The 14,253-nt window shown below is 42.1% G+C and overlaps 1 protein-coding gene across 1 annotated transcript in view; it reads right to left on the reverse strand.

The window, feature by feature from the left end:
* Positions 1 to 14,253, reverse strand: part of LOC127582151 (arrestin domain-containing protein 1-like) — a 95,366-nt gene that overhangs the window by 53,192 nt on the left and 27,921 nt on the right. Inside the window, exon 2 of the mRNA XM_052037200.1 lies at positions 13,243 to 13,353. Within this exon, the coding sequence (XP_051893160.1) occupies positions 13,243 to 13,353 (111 nt within the window). The remainder of the gene's footprint in view (positions 1 to 13,242; positions 13,354 to 14,253) is intronic.

Below are 14,253 nucleotides of genomic sequence, written 5' to 3' on the forward strand. Positions count from 1 at the left end.
ACGGACTTTTCCCTTACAGGAACGGCCCGGGAGCAGTTGGAGCAGCGGGTCTCGAGCAGGTTTCAGACGTGATAGAGGGGGAGGGATGAAAGGGGGAGGAGCGGCATTACTAGTCAGGGAAAATATCACAGCCGTGCATAGACAGGACAGCCCAGAAGGCTCGTCTACTGAGGCCATATGGGTGGAGCTGAGGAATAGGAAAGGTGTGGCCATGCTAATAGGGTTGTATTATAGACCACCCAATAGTCAGAGAGAATTGGAGGAACAAATCTGTAGTGAGATAGCAGACCGATGTAAGAAACAGAAAGTTGTAATAGTAGGGGATTTTAACTTTCCACAGATTGACTGGGACTCCTACACTGTGGAAGGGCTGGATGGCTTGGAATTTGTCAAATGTGTTCAGGAAAGTTTTCTAAATCAATATATAGAGGTACCAACAAGAGAGAATGCAATACTTGATCTCCTATTAGGGAACCAGCGGGTCAGGTGACAGGAGTATGTGTAGGTGAGTATTTTGGGTCCAGTGACCATAATGTCATTAGTTTCAAGTTAATTATGGATAAGGACAGGTCTGGTCCTCGGGTTGAGGTTCTACATTGGAGAAAGGCAAATTTTGTGGAAATGAGAAAGGATCTGGGAAGAGTGGATTGGGATAAGTTGTTTTCTGGCAAGGATGTGCTCAGTAAGTGGAAGGCCTTCAAAGGCAAAATTTTGAGAGTGCAGAGTTTGCATGTTCCTGCCAGGATTAAAGGCAAAGTTATCAGGCATAGGGAACCTTGGTTTTCAAGGGATATTGGTGCTCTGGTTAAGGAAAAGAGAGAGGTGTATAGCAGGTATAGGCAACTAGGAACAAATGAGGTACTTGAAGAGTATAGAAAATGTAAGAAAATACTAAAAAAGGAAATCAGGAAGGCAAAAAGAAGACATGAGGTTGCTTTGGCAGATAATGTGAAGGTAAACCCAAAGGGTTTCGACATGTATATTAAAAGTAAAAGGATAGTAAGGGACAAAATTGGTCCCCGAGAAGATCAGAGTGGTTGTCTATGTATGGAGCCTCAGGAGATCGGGGAGATCTTAAACAGTTTTTTTACATCAGTATTTACTCAGGAAACGGGCATAGTGGATATGGAAGGAAGAGAAACAAGCAGTAGTGTCACAGAACATATAGAGATTAAAGAGGAGGAAGTGCTTGCTGCTTTACAGCGAATAAAGGTAGATAAATCCCCTGGGCCTGACAAGATACTTCCTTGGACTTTGAGAGAGACTAGTGTAGAAATTGCAGGGGCCCTGGCAGATATATTTAAAATGTCCTTAGCCACGGGTGCGGTGCCAAAGGACTGGAGGTTCCGTTGTTTAAAAAAAACTCTAAAAGTAAACCAGGTAATTACAGGCCGGTGAGCCTGACATCAGTAGTAGGTAAATTATTGGAAGGTGTTCTGAGAGACCAGATATACAAGTATTTGGACAGCCAAGGGCTGATTAAGGATAGTCAGCATGTCTTTGTGCGTGGCAGATCACATTTAATGAATCTTGTAGAGTTTTTTGAGGAGGTTACCAAGAAAGTAGATGAAGGAAAGGCTGTGGATGTTGTCTACATGGACTTTAGTAAGGCCTTTGACAAGGTCCCACATGGGAGGTTAGTTCACTCGGCATCCATGGCAAGGTTGTAAACTGGATTCGAAATTGGCTGTGTAGGAGAAGACAGAGTGGTACTGGATAATTGTTTCTCAGACTGGAGGCCTGTGACTAGTGGTGTGCCTCAGTATCTGTGCTGGGGCCATTGTTGTTTGTTGTCTATAACAACGATCTAGATGATAATGTGGTAAACTGGATCAGCAAGTTTGCTGATGACACTAAGATTGGAGGTGTAGTGGGCAGCGAGGAAGGCTTTCAAAGCTTGCAGAGGGATCTGGACCAACTGGAAAAATGGGCCAGAAAATGACAGATGGAATTTAATGCAGACAAGTGTGAGGTGTTGTATTTTGGAAGGACAAATCAAGGTAGGACGTACACTGTAAATGGTAGGGCACTGAGGAGTGCGGAGGAACAAAGGGATCTGGGAGTTCAGATACATAATTCCCTGAAAGTAGCATCACAGGTAGACAGGGTTGTAAACAAGGCTTTTGGCATCCTGGCATTCATAAATCAAGTATTGAGTATAGGAGTTGGGATGTTATGGTGAGGTTGTATAAATCATTGGTGCGGCCAGATTTGGAGTATTGTGTGCAGTTCTGGTCACCTAACTATAGGAAGGATATCAGTAAGATTGAAATTAATATTAAGAGATATTAAGTTGATATTAAGAGAGAGGATGTGTTGGAGTTGTTAGAAAATATTAGAACAGGTAAGTCCCCGGGGCCTGATGGAATATTCCCCAGGCTTCTTCGTGAGGCGAGGGAGGAGATTGCTGAACCATTGGTCAGGATCTTTGAGTCTTCGTTGTCAACGGGGATGGTACCGGAGGATTGGAGGGTGCCGAATGTTGTCCCCTTATTCAAAAAAGGTAGTAGGGATAGTCCAGGGAATTACAGACCAGTGAGCCTTACATCTGTGGTGGGTAAGCTGTTGGAAAGAATTCTAAGAGATAGGAACTATAAGTACTTGGAGAAACATGGACTGATTAGGGACAGCCAGCATGGTTTTGTGAAGGGAAGATCTTGCCTCACAAGCCTGATAGGATTCTTTGAGGTGGTAACCAGGAAGATTGATGAGGGTAGTGCAGTGGATGTGGTCTACATGGATTCTATCAAGGCGTTTGACAAGGCTCCGCATGGTCGGCTTCTTCAGGAGGTCAGTGGCCAAGGGATCCGGGGAAGCTTGGCCGTGTGGATTCAAAATTGGCTAGCCTGTAGAAAGCAGAGGGTTGTGGTGGAGGGAGTGCATTCAGATTGGAGGTCTGTGATTAGTGGTGTCCCACAGGGATTGTTTCTGGGACCTCTGCTTTTTGTGATATTTATTAATGACTTGGATGAGGGGAAGGAAGGGTTTGCAAGTTTGCAGACGACACAAAGGTCGGTGGTATTGTGGATAGTGTGGAGGGCTGTCGAAGCTTACAGAGGGATAGTGATAGGATGCAGAGCTGGGCTGACAAGTGGCAGATGGAGTTCAATCCAGGGAAGTGTGAGGTGGTACACTTTGGAAGGACAAACTCCAAGGGAGAGTACAAGGTAAATGGCAGGATTCTGGACAGTGTAGAGGAGCAGAGGGATCTGGGGGTTCATATCCACAGATCACTGAAAGTTGCCTCACAGGTGGATAGAGTAGTTAAGAAGGCCTATGGGATGTTAGCTTTCATAAATCGGGGGATCGAGTTTAAGAGCCGCGAAGTGATGATGCAGCTTTACAAAATTCTGGTTATGCCACACTTGGAGTACTGTGTCCAGTTCTGGTCGCCTCATTATAGGAAGGATGTGGAGGTGTTGGAAAGGGTGCAGAGGAGATTTACCAGGATGCTGCCTGGATTGGAGAGTATGGATTATGGGGAGAGATTAAAGGAGCTAGGGCTGTTCTCATTGAAGAGGAGGAGGATGAGGGGAGACATGATAGAGGTATAAAAGATATTGAGAGGAATAGATAGAGTGGACAGCCAGCGCCTCTTTCCCAGGGCGCCAATGCTCAAAGCAAGAGGACATGGCTTTAAGGTATTGGGTGGGAATTTCAAGGGTGATGTCAGAGGGAGGTTTTTTACCCAGAGAGTGGTTGGTGCATGGAGTGCGCTGCCTGGGGTGGTGGTGGAGGCTGATACATTGGACAAGTTCAAGGGATTGTTAGATAAGCATATGGAGGAATTTAAGTTAGAGGGATATGTGGGAGGAAGGGGTTAGATAGTCATAGGTGTGGTTTGAAGGGCAGCACAACATGGTAGGCCAAAGGGCCTGTATTGCTCCATATTGTTCTATGGTTCTTCTATGGAAAGAGTGCAGAGGAGATTTACTAGAATGTTGCCGGGTCTTCAGGAGTTGAGTTACAGGGAAAGACTGAACAGGTTAGGACTTTATTCCTTGGAGTGTTGAAGAATGACAGGATATTTGATAGAGGTTTACAAAATTATGAGGGGCATTGACAGAGTTAATGTGAGTAGCTCTTTAATCTAGCTCTTTCCACCTAGATTAGGAGAGATAAGTACGAGAGGACATGGCTTTAGGGTGAAAGGGGAAAGGTCTAGGGCGAACACTAGGGGGAACTTCTTCACTCAGAGTGGTGCGAGTGTGGAATGGGCTGCCATCTGATGTAGTAAATGCAGGCTCACTCTTAAGTTTTAAGAATAAATTAGATAGATACATGGACGGGAGAAGTCTGGAGGGTTCTGGACTGGGTGCAGGTAAGTGGGATTAGCAGAATAACGCTTTAGCACAGACTAGAAGGGTTGAATGGCCTGTTTTCTGTGCTGGAGTGTTCTATGGTTCTATGTTGTAATGCAAAGTGAATGCCTGCAACCCTGTCATTCCCTTTTATCTATTCTACCTTCTGGGAGAAGATACAAGAGCTTGAAAACCATGACGTCCATACTTAAGAACAGCTTCTTTCCCCATTACCAAACACCTCTTTCACACCCTCTTCCTGGTGGTGCTGCCACGTTCTTGTATTTTTAACTATTGGTTATATTAAGATCTAGTATTAGGTAATGAACCTGGTCAGGTGACAGATCTCTCAGTGAGTGAGCATTTGGGGGACAGTGATCACTGCTCCATAACGTTTAGCCTTGTCATGGACAAGGATAGGAGCAGAGAGGACGGGAAGATATTTAATTGGGGAAGGGCAAATTATGAGGCTATAAGGCTAGAACTTGAGAGTGTAAATTGGGATGACATTTTTGAAGGGAAAGGTACTGTGGAGGTGTGGTCGATGTTCAGGGATTTCTTGCAGGATGTTAGGGATAAATTTGTCCCGGTGAGGCAGAGAAAGAATGGCAGGGTGAAGGAACCATAGGTGACAAGGGAGGTGGAACAACTAGTTAGGGAGAAGGCAGCATACATAAGGTGTAAGCAGCAAGGATCAGATAGGGCTCGTGAGGAAGGTATAGTAAGGAAGGAACTTAAGAAGGGGCTGAGGAGAGCCAGAAGGAGACATGAAAAGGCTTTGGCGAGTAGGGTTAAGGAGAATCCCAAGGCTTTTTACTCATACGTGAAGAGCAGAAGGATGACGAGAGTGAAGGTAGGTCCGATTAGAGGCAAAGGTGGGAAGATGTGCCTGGAAGCTGTGGAAGTGGGTGAGCTTCTCAATGAATAATTCTCTTCAGTATTCACCAAGGTGAGGGGTCTTGATGATGCTGAGGACAGTGTTGGTAAGGTTAGTGTTCCAGAGCACGTAGATATCAAGAGAGACGATGTGTTGGAGCTGTTAAAAATATTAGGACAGGTAAGTCCCCGGGGCCTGACGGAATATTCCTCAGGCTGCTTTGCGAGGCAAGGTAGGAGATTGCTGAACCGTTGGCTGGGATCTTTGAGTCCTCGTTGTCCATGAGAATGGTACCGGAGGATTGGAGGGTGGCAAATTTTGTCCCCTTAATCAAAAAAGGTAGTAGGGATAGTCCAGGGAATTACAGACCAGTGAGCCTTACGTCTGTGGTGGGCAAGCTGTTGGAAAGGATTTTAAGAGATAGGATCTATGAGCATTTAGAGAATCATAGACTAATTAGGGACAGCCAGCATGGCTTTGTGAAGGGAAGATCTTGCCTCACAAGCCTGATAGGGTTCTTTGAGGTGGTGACCAGGAAGATTGATGAGGGTAGTGCAGTAGATGTGGTCTACATGGATTTTATCAAGGCGTTTGACAAGGTTCCACATGGTAGGCTTCTTCAGAAGGTCAGAGGCCAAGGGATCCAGGGACGCTTGGCCGTGTGGATTCAGAATTGGCTTGCCTGTAGAAAGCAGAGGGTTGTGGTGGAGGGAGTGCATTCGGATTGGAGGGCTGTGATTAGTGGTGTCCCACAGGGATTGGTTCTGGGACCTCTACTTTTCGTGATATTTATTAATGACTTGGATGAGAGGGAGGAAGGGTTTGCAAGTCTGCAGACGACACAAAGGTCGGTGGTGTTGTGGATAGTGTGGAGGGCTGTCGAAGCTTACAGAGGGATATTGATAGGATGCAGAGCTGGGCTGACAAGTGGCAGAAGGAGTTCAATCCAGAGAAGTGTGAGGTGGTACACTTTGGAAAGACAAACTCCTAAGCAGAGTACAAGGTTAATGACAGGATTCTGGGCAGTGTGGAGGAGCAGAGGGATCTGGGGGTTCATATCTACAGATCACTGAAAGTTGCCTCACAGGTGGATAGGGTAGTTAAGAAAGCTTATGGAATGTTAGCTTTCATAAGTCATGGGATCGAGTTTAAGAGCCACGAGGTAATGATGCAGCTCTACAAAACTCTGATTAGACCACACTTGGAGTACTGTGTCCAATTCTGGTCACTTCATTATAGGAAGGATGCGGAAGCGTTGGAAAGGGTGCAGAGCAGATTTACCAGGATGCTGCCTGGATTAGAGAGTATGGATTATGAGGAGAGACTAAAGGAGCTTGGGCTTTACTCATTGGAGAGGAGGAGGATGAGGGGAGACATGATAGAGGTATACAAAATATTAAGAGGAATAGATAGAGTCAATAGCCAGCACCCTTTCAGGGCACCAATGCTCAATACAAGAGGGCATGGCCTTAAGGCAATGGGTGGGAAGTTCAAGGGAGGTATCAGAGGGAGGTTTTTCATCCAGAGAGTGGTTGGGGCGTGGAATGCGCTGCCTGGGGTGGTGGTGGAGGCTGATACGTTGGTCAAGTTCAAGAGATTGTAGGAATTTAAAATAAAGGGATATGTGGGAGGAAGGGGGTGGATAGTCTTCGGCAAGGTTTAAAGGTTGGCACAACATGGTGGGCTGAAGGGCCTGTATTGTGTTGTATTGTTCTATGGTTCTTCTGCTCTTGTCACTTTAGCATTTCTTTTTACACTACTTCAGATTGCACTACAAGGTTTGTACTTTATTTATTGTTACAATGTATAATCTGTGAACTTCACACAAACAAGGACTTTCATTGTACCCTGGTGTATATGACAATAAACTAATTTGAATCTGAATCTGACAATCCTCGTCATTGTCTACAACACCATAAATTTTTGTATAATCCACAAAACTACTACTCATACCTCCTGCATTCAAATCCAAGTCATTAATGCGTATCACAAAAATCAATGGTTTCAGCACCAATCCTTGAAGTACACCACTGGCCACAGACTTGCAAACAGAGAAACAACCCTCCACCCTTTGCCTATTACCAATCCAAATTTGGACCCAATTTGCCAGCTTGTGTTAGATCCCATGGGCTCCAACCTTTCAGATCGGCCTACCACGCAGGACCTCGTCAAAGGCCTTATGAAAGTCGCCACAGACGACATCGAATGTACTGCCTTCTTCAATATGCTGAGTTCTTCTTCAAAAATTCAAAGTGGTGAGATGGGATTTCCTATGCACAAAGCCATGCTGACTATCCCTAATCAATCCCTGCCTTTCCAAGTATAAATAAATCTTGTCTCTTGAAATGTTTTCCAATAATTTCCCTGCAGCTGCCGTAACACTCACTGGCTTCCTGCTGCCCTTCATTCACATACACCTGTCATTTTCCCTCTCCTTTTCTTCCAAGGTCCTGTCACTTCTTTTTTCATCAAACCCCCAATATCCTTCGCCAAGCAGAATTCCCTCATCTTGCCATCTTTGTCTTTCACTCTTATGGGTATGTCGGCCCTGAACTCTAACTTGTTGGATGTTTTTCTACCTGCAAGCTGCTGCTCCCAATTGACTTTTGCCAGGTCCTGCCTTTACGTTATTGAAATCAGCCTTCATTCAGTTTAGGACCTTAACCCTTACCCCTTTCCAAAACTACCTCGACACTTGGCTTACATCAGTGATCAGAATTCTATTTTCAGGAACCAACCAAGAAGACAATTTCCAGCAGACTCTCTCAGGAAGCTAAACAAATTGAAGAATGCTGCAAAAAGAATCAAGCAGAATGGAAAGAACAAATGGGGAGTGGAACAAATAAAGTAGATAATCTGCCTAACTCACTCTGATACAGTGATATAATACAGATGCACAGATATGGGTTTTCATCTTAGTAATAATGAACATGTTATTTTAAAAATGAGTCCCAAAGTGCTGAATTTCTGTGGACATAAATTTGGTGAATTAAAAAGCAAACTGTAATTCTTGCTAAAATTGCAAAATAAATAAGGCACTCATTATCTTTAACAAATATAAACTGTTACAAGTTTTTAACATCCAACAATCTAAAGTGAATAAGCTCACAGTAGAGGATCAAACTGTATTACATTGGTTAGCTGTACAAATTTCAAAAACTTCACACAAAAGATTCAGTGCAAAAGATCTGGACAAATTCCAATTTCAGGATAAACAGATTAATTAGCTTCCTCATTAAAACATTTATTTACAAAACATACCAGCTAATTATCCCCTTGAGATCTGATACTGAAGGTAAACAATTACAATTAAAATAGATTTACAGGCAAGAATCCCAGCACCTCCAAATTTGTTTGGCAATCCTAATTACAGAAAGTGACACATGGAACTCCTGCCTGTTCTTGCATATCAGTACTCTACAATTAAAATCAGATATTACAGATGCTATGTTTGGCACATAATATCATTCTCTGTGATCTAAAGAGAGTCATAGTTATCAGTACAGAAACAAGCCCTTCAGCCCAACTCATCCATGTCGACCAAGGTGCCTACGAGTCCCATTTGCCAGCGTTTGGCCCATATCCCTCTTTCCAAACCATGTACCTGTCCAAACATCTTTTGAACATTGTAATTGTATCCGCCTCTACCACTTCCTCTGGCAGCTCATTCCATATACCCACCGTCCTGTGTGTGAAAAAGTTGCCCCTCAGGTCCCGTTTAAATCTTTCCCCTCTCACTTAAAGCAATGACCTCTAGTTTTAGACTTGCCTACCTTGGGGGAAAGACTGTGACCACCTTATCTATGCCCCTCATGATTTTATAAACCTCCACAAGGTTGCCCCTCCGTCTCCTTGACTCCAGGGAAAACAGTCCCAGCCTTTCCAGTCTCTCCTTATAACTGAAGCCCTCCAGTCCCACCAATCCTTGTGAATCTTTCTGCACGCACTCTAGCTTAATTACATCTTTCTCTTACATGGTGACCAGAACCACATGCAATATTCCAAGTGAGATCTCACCAATGTCCTGTCTTAACCCTTGCACTCGACGCCCTGACTGAAGAAGACAAGCAGGCTACAGGCCTCCATTATAATCCTGTCTACCTGTGTCACCATTTTCAGGGGACTATACACTTGTACGCCTGGGTTTCTCTGTTGTACAAGTCTCTGCAGGGCGCTGCGATTCAGTGTGTATGTAATGCCCCGGTTTAACTTCCCAAAATGCATCACTTTGCACTTGCCTGAGTTAAATCCCACCTGCTCTTCCTTTACCACTTTCCCAGTTGATCAAGGTCCTGTTGTGACCTCAGACAACCTTCTCTGTCCACTATATCATCTGCAACCTTACTAACCATGCCACCTACTTTCTCATCGAAATTGTTAACACATATGAAAAACAACAGTGGGTTTAGCAGCAATCTCTGCAACACACCACTGGTCAGAGGCTTCCAATCTGAAAGACAGCCCTCCAGTATCACTGATTCCACCAAACAAAATTCTGTATCCAATTGACTAGCTCACCCTGGTTCCCATGTGATCTAACCTTCCAGACCAGCCTACCATGCAGGACCCTGTCATTTGAATTTTATTTAACTCATCGCAGAATAGGTGGATTGATGACATCCTGTAGGGACTATGAATGAGACTTCAACCATCTAACCTTCTAACACATCCATCATGTGGGATTGATTGATGTCCTTTAAACAAAGATCAAACCATTTGCTGATTTATTCTCGCTTCTCCTCCTAGTTTTTCCTCTCATTGCCTGAAGGTGCTCAACCTTTCCAACATATTTTCACAAATGCCAGGTATCACCAATTTCACATGGTAGGAAGTGCCTGAAGGCTACCTGATGACAATGCGTCACAAAATATATTGTAATCCTTGATCACCACAAGTTACATGGGAACCAATTGCTCAGTTGTAAACTGGGTGTAATGATCTTTAAAATCAAGGACTTACTGCTAAATCAGATGACGATTGCAGCCAACATGAAAAAAAGGATGTGTGAGATATCAGCATAATCCCACCAGCACCATGTAGAAAATACATGCATTAACCTTTGAATGCTTTTGTGCAAATATCATACTCGATAGTGAATTTATTTACTTAATCTAGTGGATGACATTTGTCCAACTAAAAGAGGTTTTTCATAACATTGTTCCTTTACCAAGCTGTTGCTCACTTTCCAATACCAGAGTGACTAGATTTGGCCTCTACACACAGGAGGGATCAATTGAACACTTCGTGTCCAGAAAACCATAGCAGCTAACCCAGGACATTAAAAAGGACAAGCCCAATTTATTCTAAACTAATTAGTTTAATACTGCAATTCATCTATCTGAACATCCAACTAACATATGGAGGCACCCAAGCTTTGAATATATCATCTTATCTGGACCCACACCAACATTTGTTCTTGTTTCTCTAATAGTTTCTTTTTAAATTTAATTTTCACTAGTCTAAGCATGGACTGCTGAAGCAAATTTTTAAATAAAGGTTCAGTAGTGGTGCAGCAGTTAAGTTACTAGACCACTGTTCCAGAGGGCTAGACTACAATGAAGGGCTCAAAGTTTAAATTCCACCAGGGCAGTTTTAGAATTTAAAGCCAGTTAATAATCTGAAATTTATACAGAAATCACCACAAATACACCTGATTGTCATAATAACACATCTGGTTTACTGATGTCCTTCAGGGGTGCAAATATGCCATCCTCATTGGTCTCGCTTATGTGATTCCAGGCTTACCAATGTGGTCCATTCTTCAATGCACCTGAAATGGCCCAGTAATCCATACAGTTCAAGAGCAATGAATGTTGGTCTGGCCAGCAAAGCCCAGATGCAAAAATGTGAATAAGTTAAAAATAAAAATATCCATTTTTATAATCAACTTCCGCAAAAACATTGATCCTGAAACTCAGAATACTGTACAGATGTGAAAACAACAAATGAGTGACATCAGTTCAAACACATGGATATTGAAAATAAAGAGGGATTGCCAGATTTGGAGAGGACGATAGTTAATCATTACAGGCAAGCATTTTTTTTTGCCTATTCCAATTAAATAAATCATCACTCACAGAAATGGGGATAAATAACTTCCTCCAGATTTCCTTTCATATATTTAATAATTCTCTGATCAAAGAGCAAAATTCATTAAAAGGACAACTTTTTTATTGTATTTAATTAATTCAAATTGATCAAGCTTTAAAAATGGATATCAGCCTCAATGTGTACAAAATGCTGTCCATCTGAAAACAAATCAAAACAAAGTTCATTACTCATTCCTCATTCTTTCACCTTTAACAAGATCCAACAAAGTGTTTACTTTAAATCTTACTTCTACTTTCAAAGATACTGCCTGACCTGCTGTTTTTACAGCATCAGCGGCTTTTAATTTTCATTTACTTTTAATTGCTCAGGTTTATCTGGTTGGGAATAGTTCACCCAAAGAATGATCCATCTTCACAATATTCACAATACTATACTGTATACCTTGCTAATTGATTAGAAATGAATATAAAGTCTGAAGATAAGAATTGAAAACGTACTTTAATAAGGGATGTTTCCTGGTGGGCTAAATTAATTACACTTGTTACTGCCAGTTACAGTATATAACCTGTTCTGGATACCTCATTATCAGAGTGCTAACATTTTAAGCAACATCCATGAAAAAGCTACTTAAGGAAGTCAGTCAAACCAAATCTAGGATTGTGGATTTAAACTACACAGTGCACAAAAAATGTTTGATATTAATTAGGTAGTATATGGCCCATAAGCACTAGTAGGTTACTGAACTCTTGCTTTATCACAACTAACTACAATGGTGTCTTCAAACACTATTCAAACATGCTTCAGTAATCATCTTAATGAAACACTAACTAGTTTCTCAGTAAAAGAAGAATTGCGACTTTGATTGGACTGCCTAAGTGCAGATTAAGTGACCTCGGGAGTTTCATGGTTTTTGTAATTCAATATTCAAGCTTGTGTTTGCTCTCTAAACCATTTGACCGTATGGTATTACTGATACAAATATCCAAAACAAAAAGTTAGTACCATAGTGCTCTAAGGAAATGTATTACAGGTTATTATTTTCAAATAAATGCAGTTTTATCACTCGCAAAGATTATTTTGGTTTTGTAATCTCAGCATCTCAGAATGTGTGAGTTAGTACAACTTACTGTAACTAATTTAAAAAAAATTAAGGCCATTTCCTGGATTCCAATAAAAGGCGGTTTATTTACGCAATCCAGTGATATACCAAGGAATCGATGAATCACTGTTGTGTCCTCTCAAGGGCAGGCAGTTCACCAGAAGCTGGTGAAATACGTGTTCTACCATTTATGCAACGGATTGGTTAAGCCCCAATAATGATGCTCACCACATGCTGAAAATTCGAATTGAAACAAGCAGTCATCCAAAACAAATTAAATAGGTGATATAAACAGAAAATGCCAAAACTGCTCAGGTCAGGCAACATCTGTAAGATGAGAGATTGTTAATGCATCAGAATGACAACTATGTGACAAGGTATTACAGAACTGAAACTTTACCTGTATGGTAACTCTAGAGTGTGTTGCTTTTGCACAAATAGGAAATTATATGGATCAACACAATTCTTTCTTTGAGTGAACAGATTTCCTTCTTCCAACGCCCATTTAATATTGTCAGGTGACTGAACTTTCAGAGCAAGTGGCAATAGCCAGCAAGATCCAGCTCACTGTTTTCAAGTTGTCTTGCCCTCAGTCTACATTTTTGAGCATTGCATCCAATACTATTTAACCCTTGCTCTACCACATCAAAATAGATGTTAAACTATGTGCTCAAAAGTAAAATACACAGCATCCACAAACAATTGAAAAACATTTTAATGAAGTATTTTTTAAATTTATCCTGTCTAAACAATGATACCAAAACACTTGAATCCAACAGCATCAGAAAGATACTAATAGACTCTCTGAAATTAAACATACACAAACAATATCATGAATGGAAAGTACCAAACAAAAGTCAAATAAACCATTGTCTCGAGCCCTTTAAATCAATGAGCCAAAGCACAACTCTTACCCTTCTCGGCAACACTGAGTGTGCTGCTGAAGTACTGCTCTTCCACCTGCCAGGCTGTATCATTTGCTTTGTTGGCAACCCCACACGATCCAATGCAGTTTACTTTCACAGCTGGCAGAGAGAAAAATGGAAACAGGCAAATAAAAGTTAGAAACTTGGTTTATTAAACCTAGGAATTAGCAGTATATGAGCAGAGTTAAAAAAAAAGTTCAAAGAACATTATTTTGTACACAATGAAATCAATGTTCAATGTCCTGTAAAATTGCAAGATTGGGGCCAGAAACACTCAAGTATATTTACACTGTATACCATCTGGCAATGTGGGATTCAATAAATGCCAGAAAACCCCAGCCTCCCCTTCCCCTTTGCAACTACACCTGCATATGTCAAATGTCCTTGGACAATTGATATAAAGATCTCCCAGTTCTCTCACCTCTCCATTTTACCTTGAACTCAAACCTGGGTGTTGGCAAAGAAATGAAGTTCAAGCTTTAAGTTGGATAATGACAGCGACATTAAAAGGATAGTTCCCACTTGCCACAAGTGACATTATGAATAAAAACCTACTTTTAACAGCAACAAAAAATAGGCCTCTTTCTAGTTTTATCGTTTTTGTAATTCAATATAAAACAAACAATAGAATACTGAAAGAACTCTGAGTTAAGCAGCACCTGTGATGGCAAAAGGTGCAAGTCAACATTTTGAGTCGAGACCCTGCATCAGGACTGAGAGAGAAGAGGAAAGATTGCTGGTGTACAGCAGTGTGTAGGAGGCTGGGACAGAGACTGATAGGTTACAGGTGGACCCAGAAAGGAGGGGATAGAACTAGTTGTCGGGGGGGGGGGGGGGCGGGGGGCTAGGGGATGGGTTCATCTGCCCATCATCCCCTCCTCATCTGGTTCCATCTATTACCTACCAGCCTTTCCCCCACCTCCACAGTTTCCCATCCCCGCACCCCCACCCCCAATACAGCTGAATATTGGCAATCTTTCCTTATCTCTCTCAGTCCTG

This window comes from Pristis pectinata, chromosome 23 (genome assembly GCF_009764475.1).
Source record: "Pristis pectinata isolate sPriPec2 chromosome 23, sPriPec2.1.pri, whole genome shotgun sequence".
NCBI lineage: Eukaryota > Metazoa > Chordata > Chondrichthyes > Rhinopristiformes > Pristidae > Pristis > Pristis pectinata.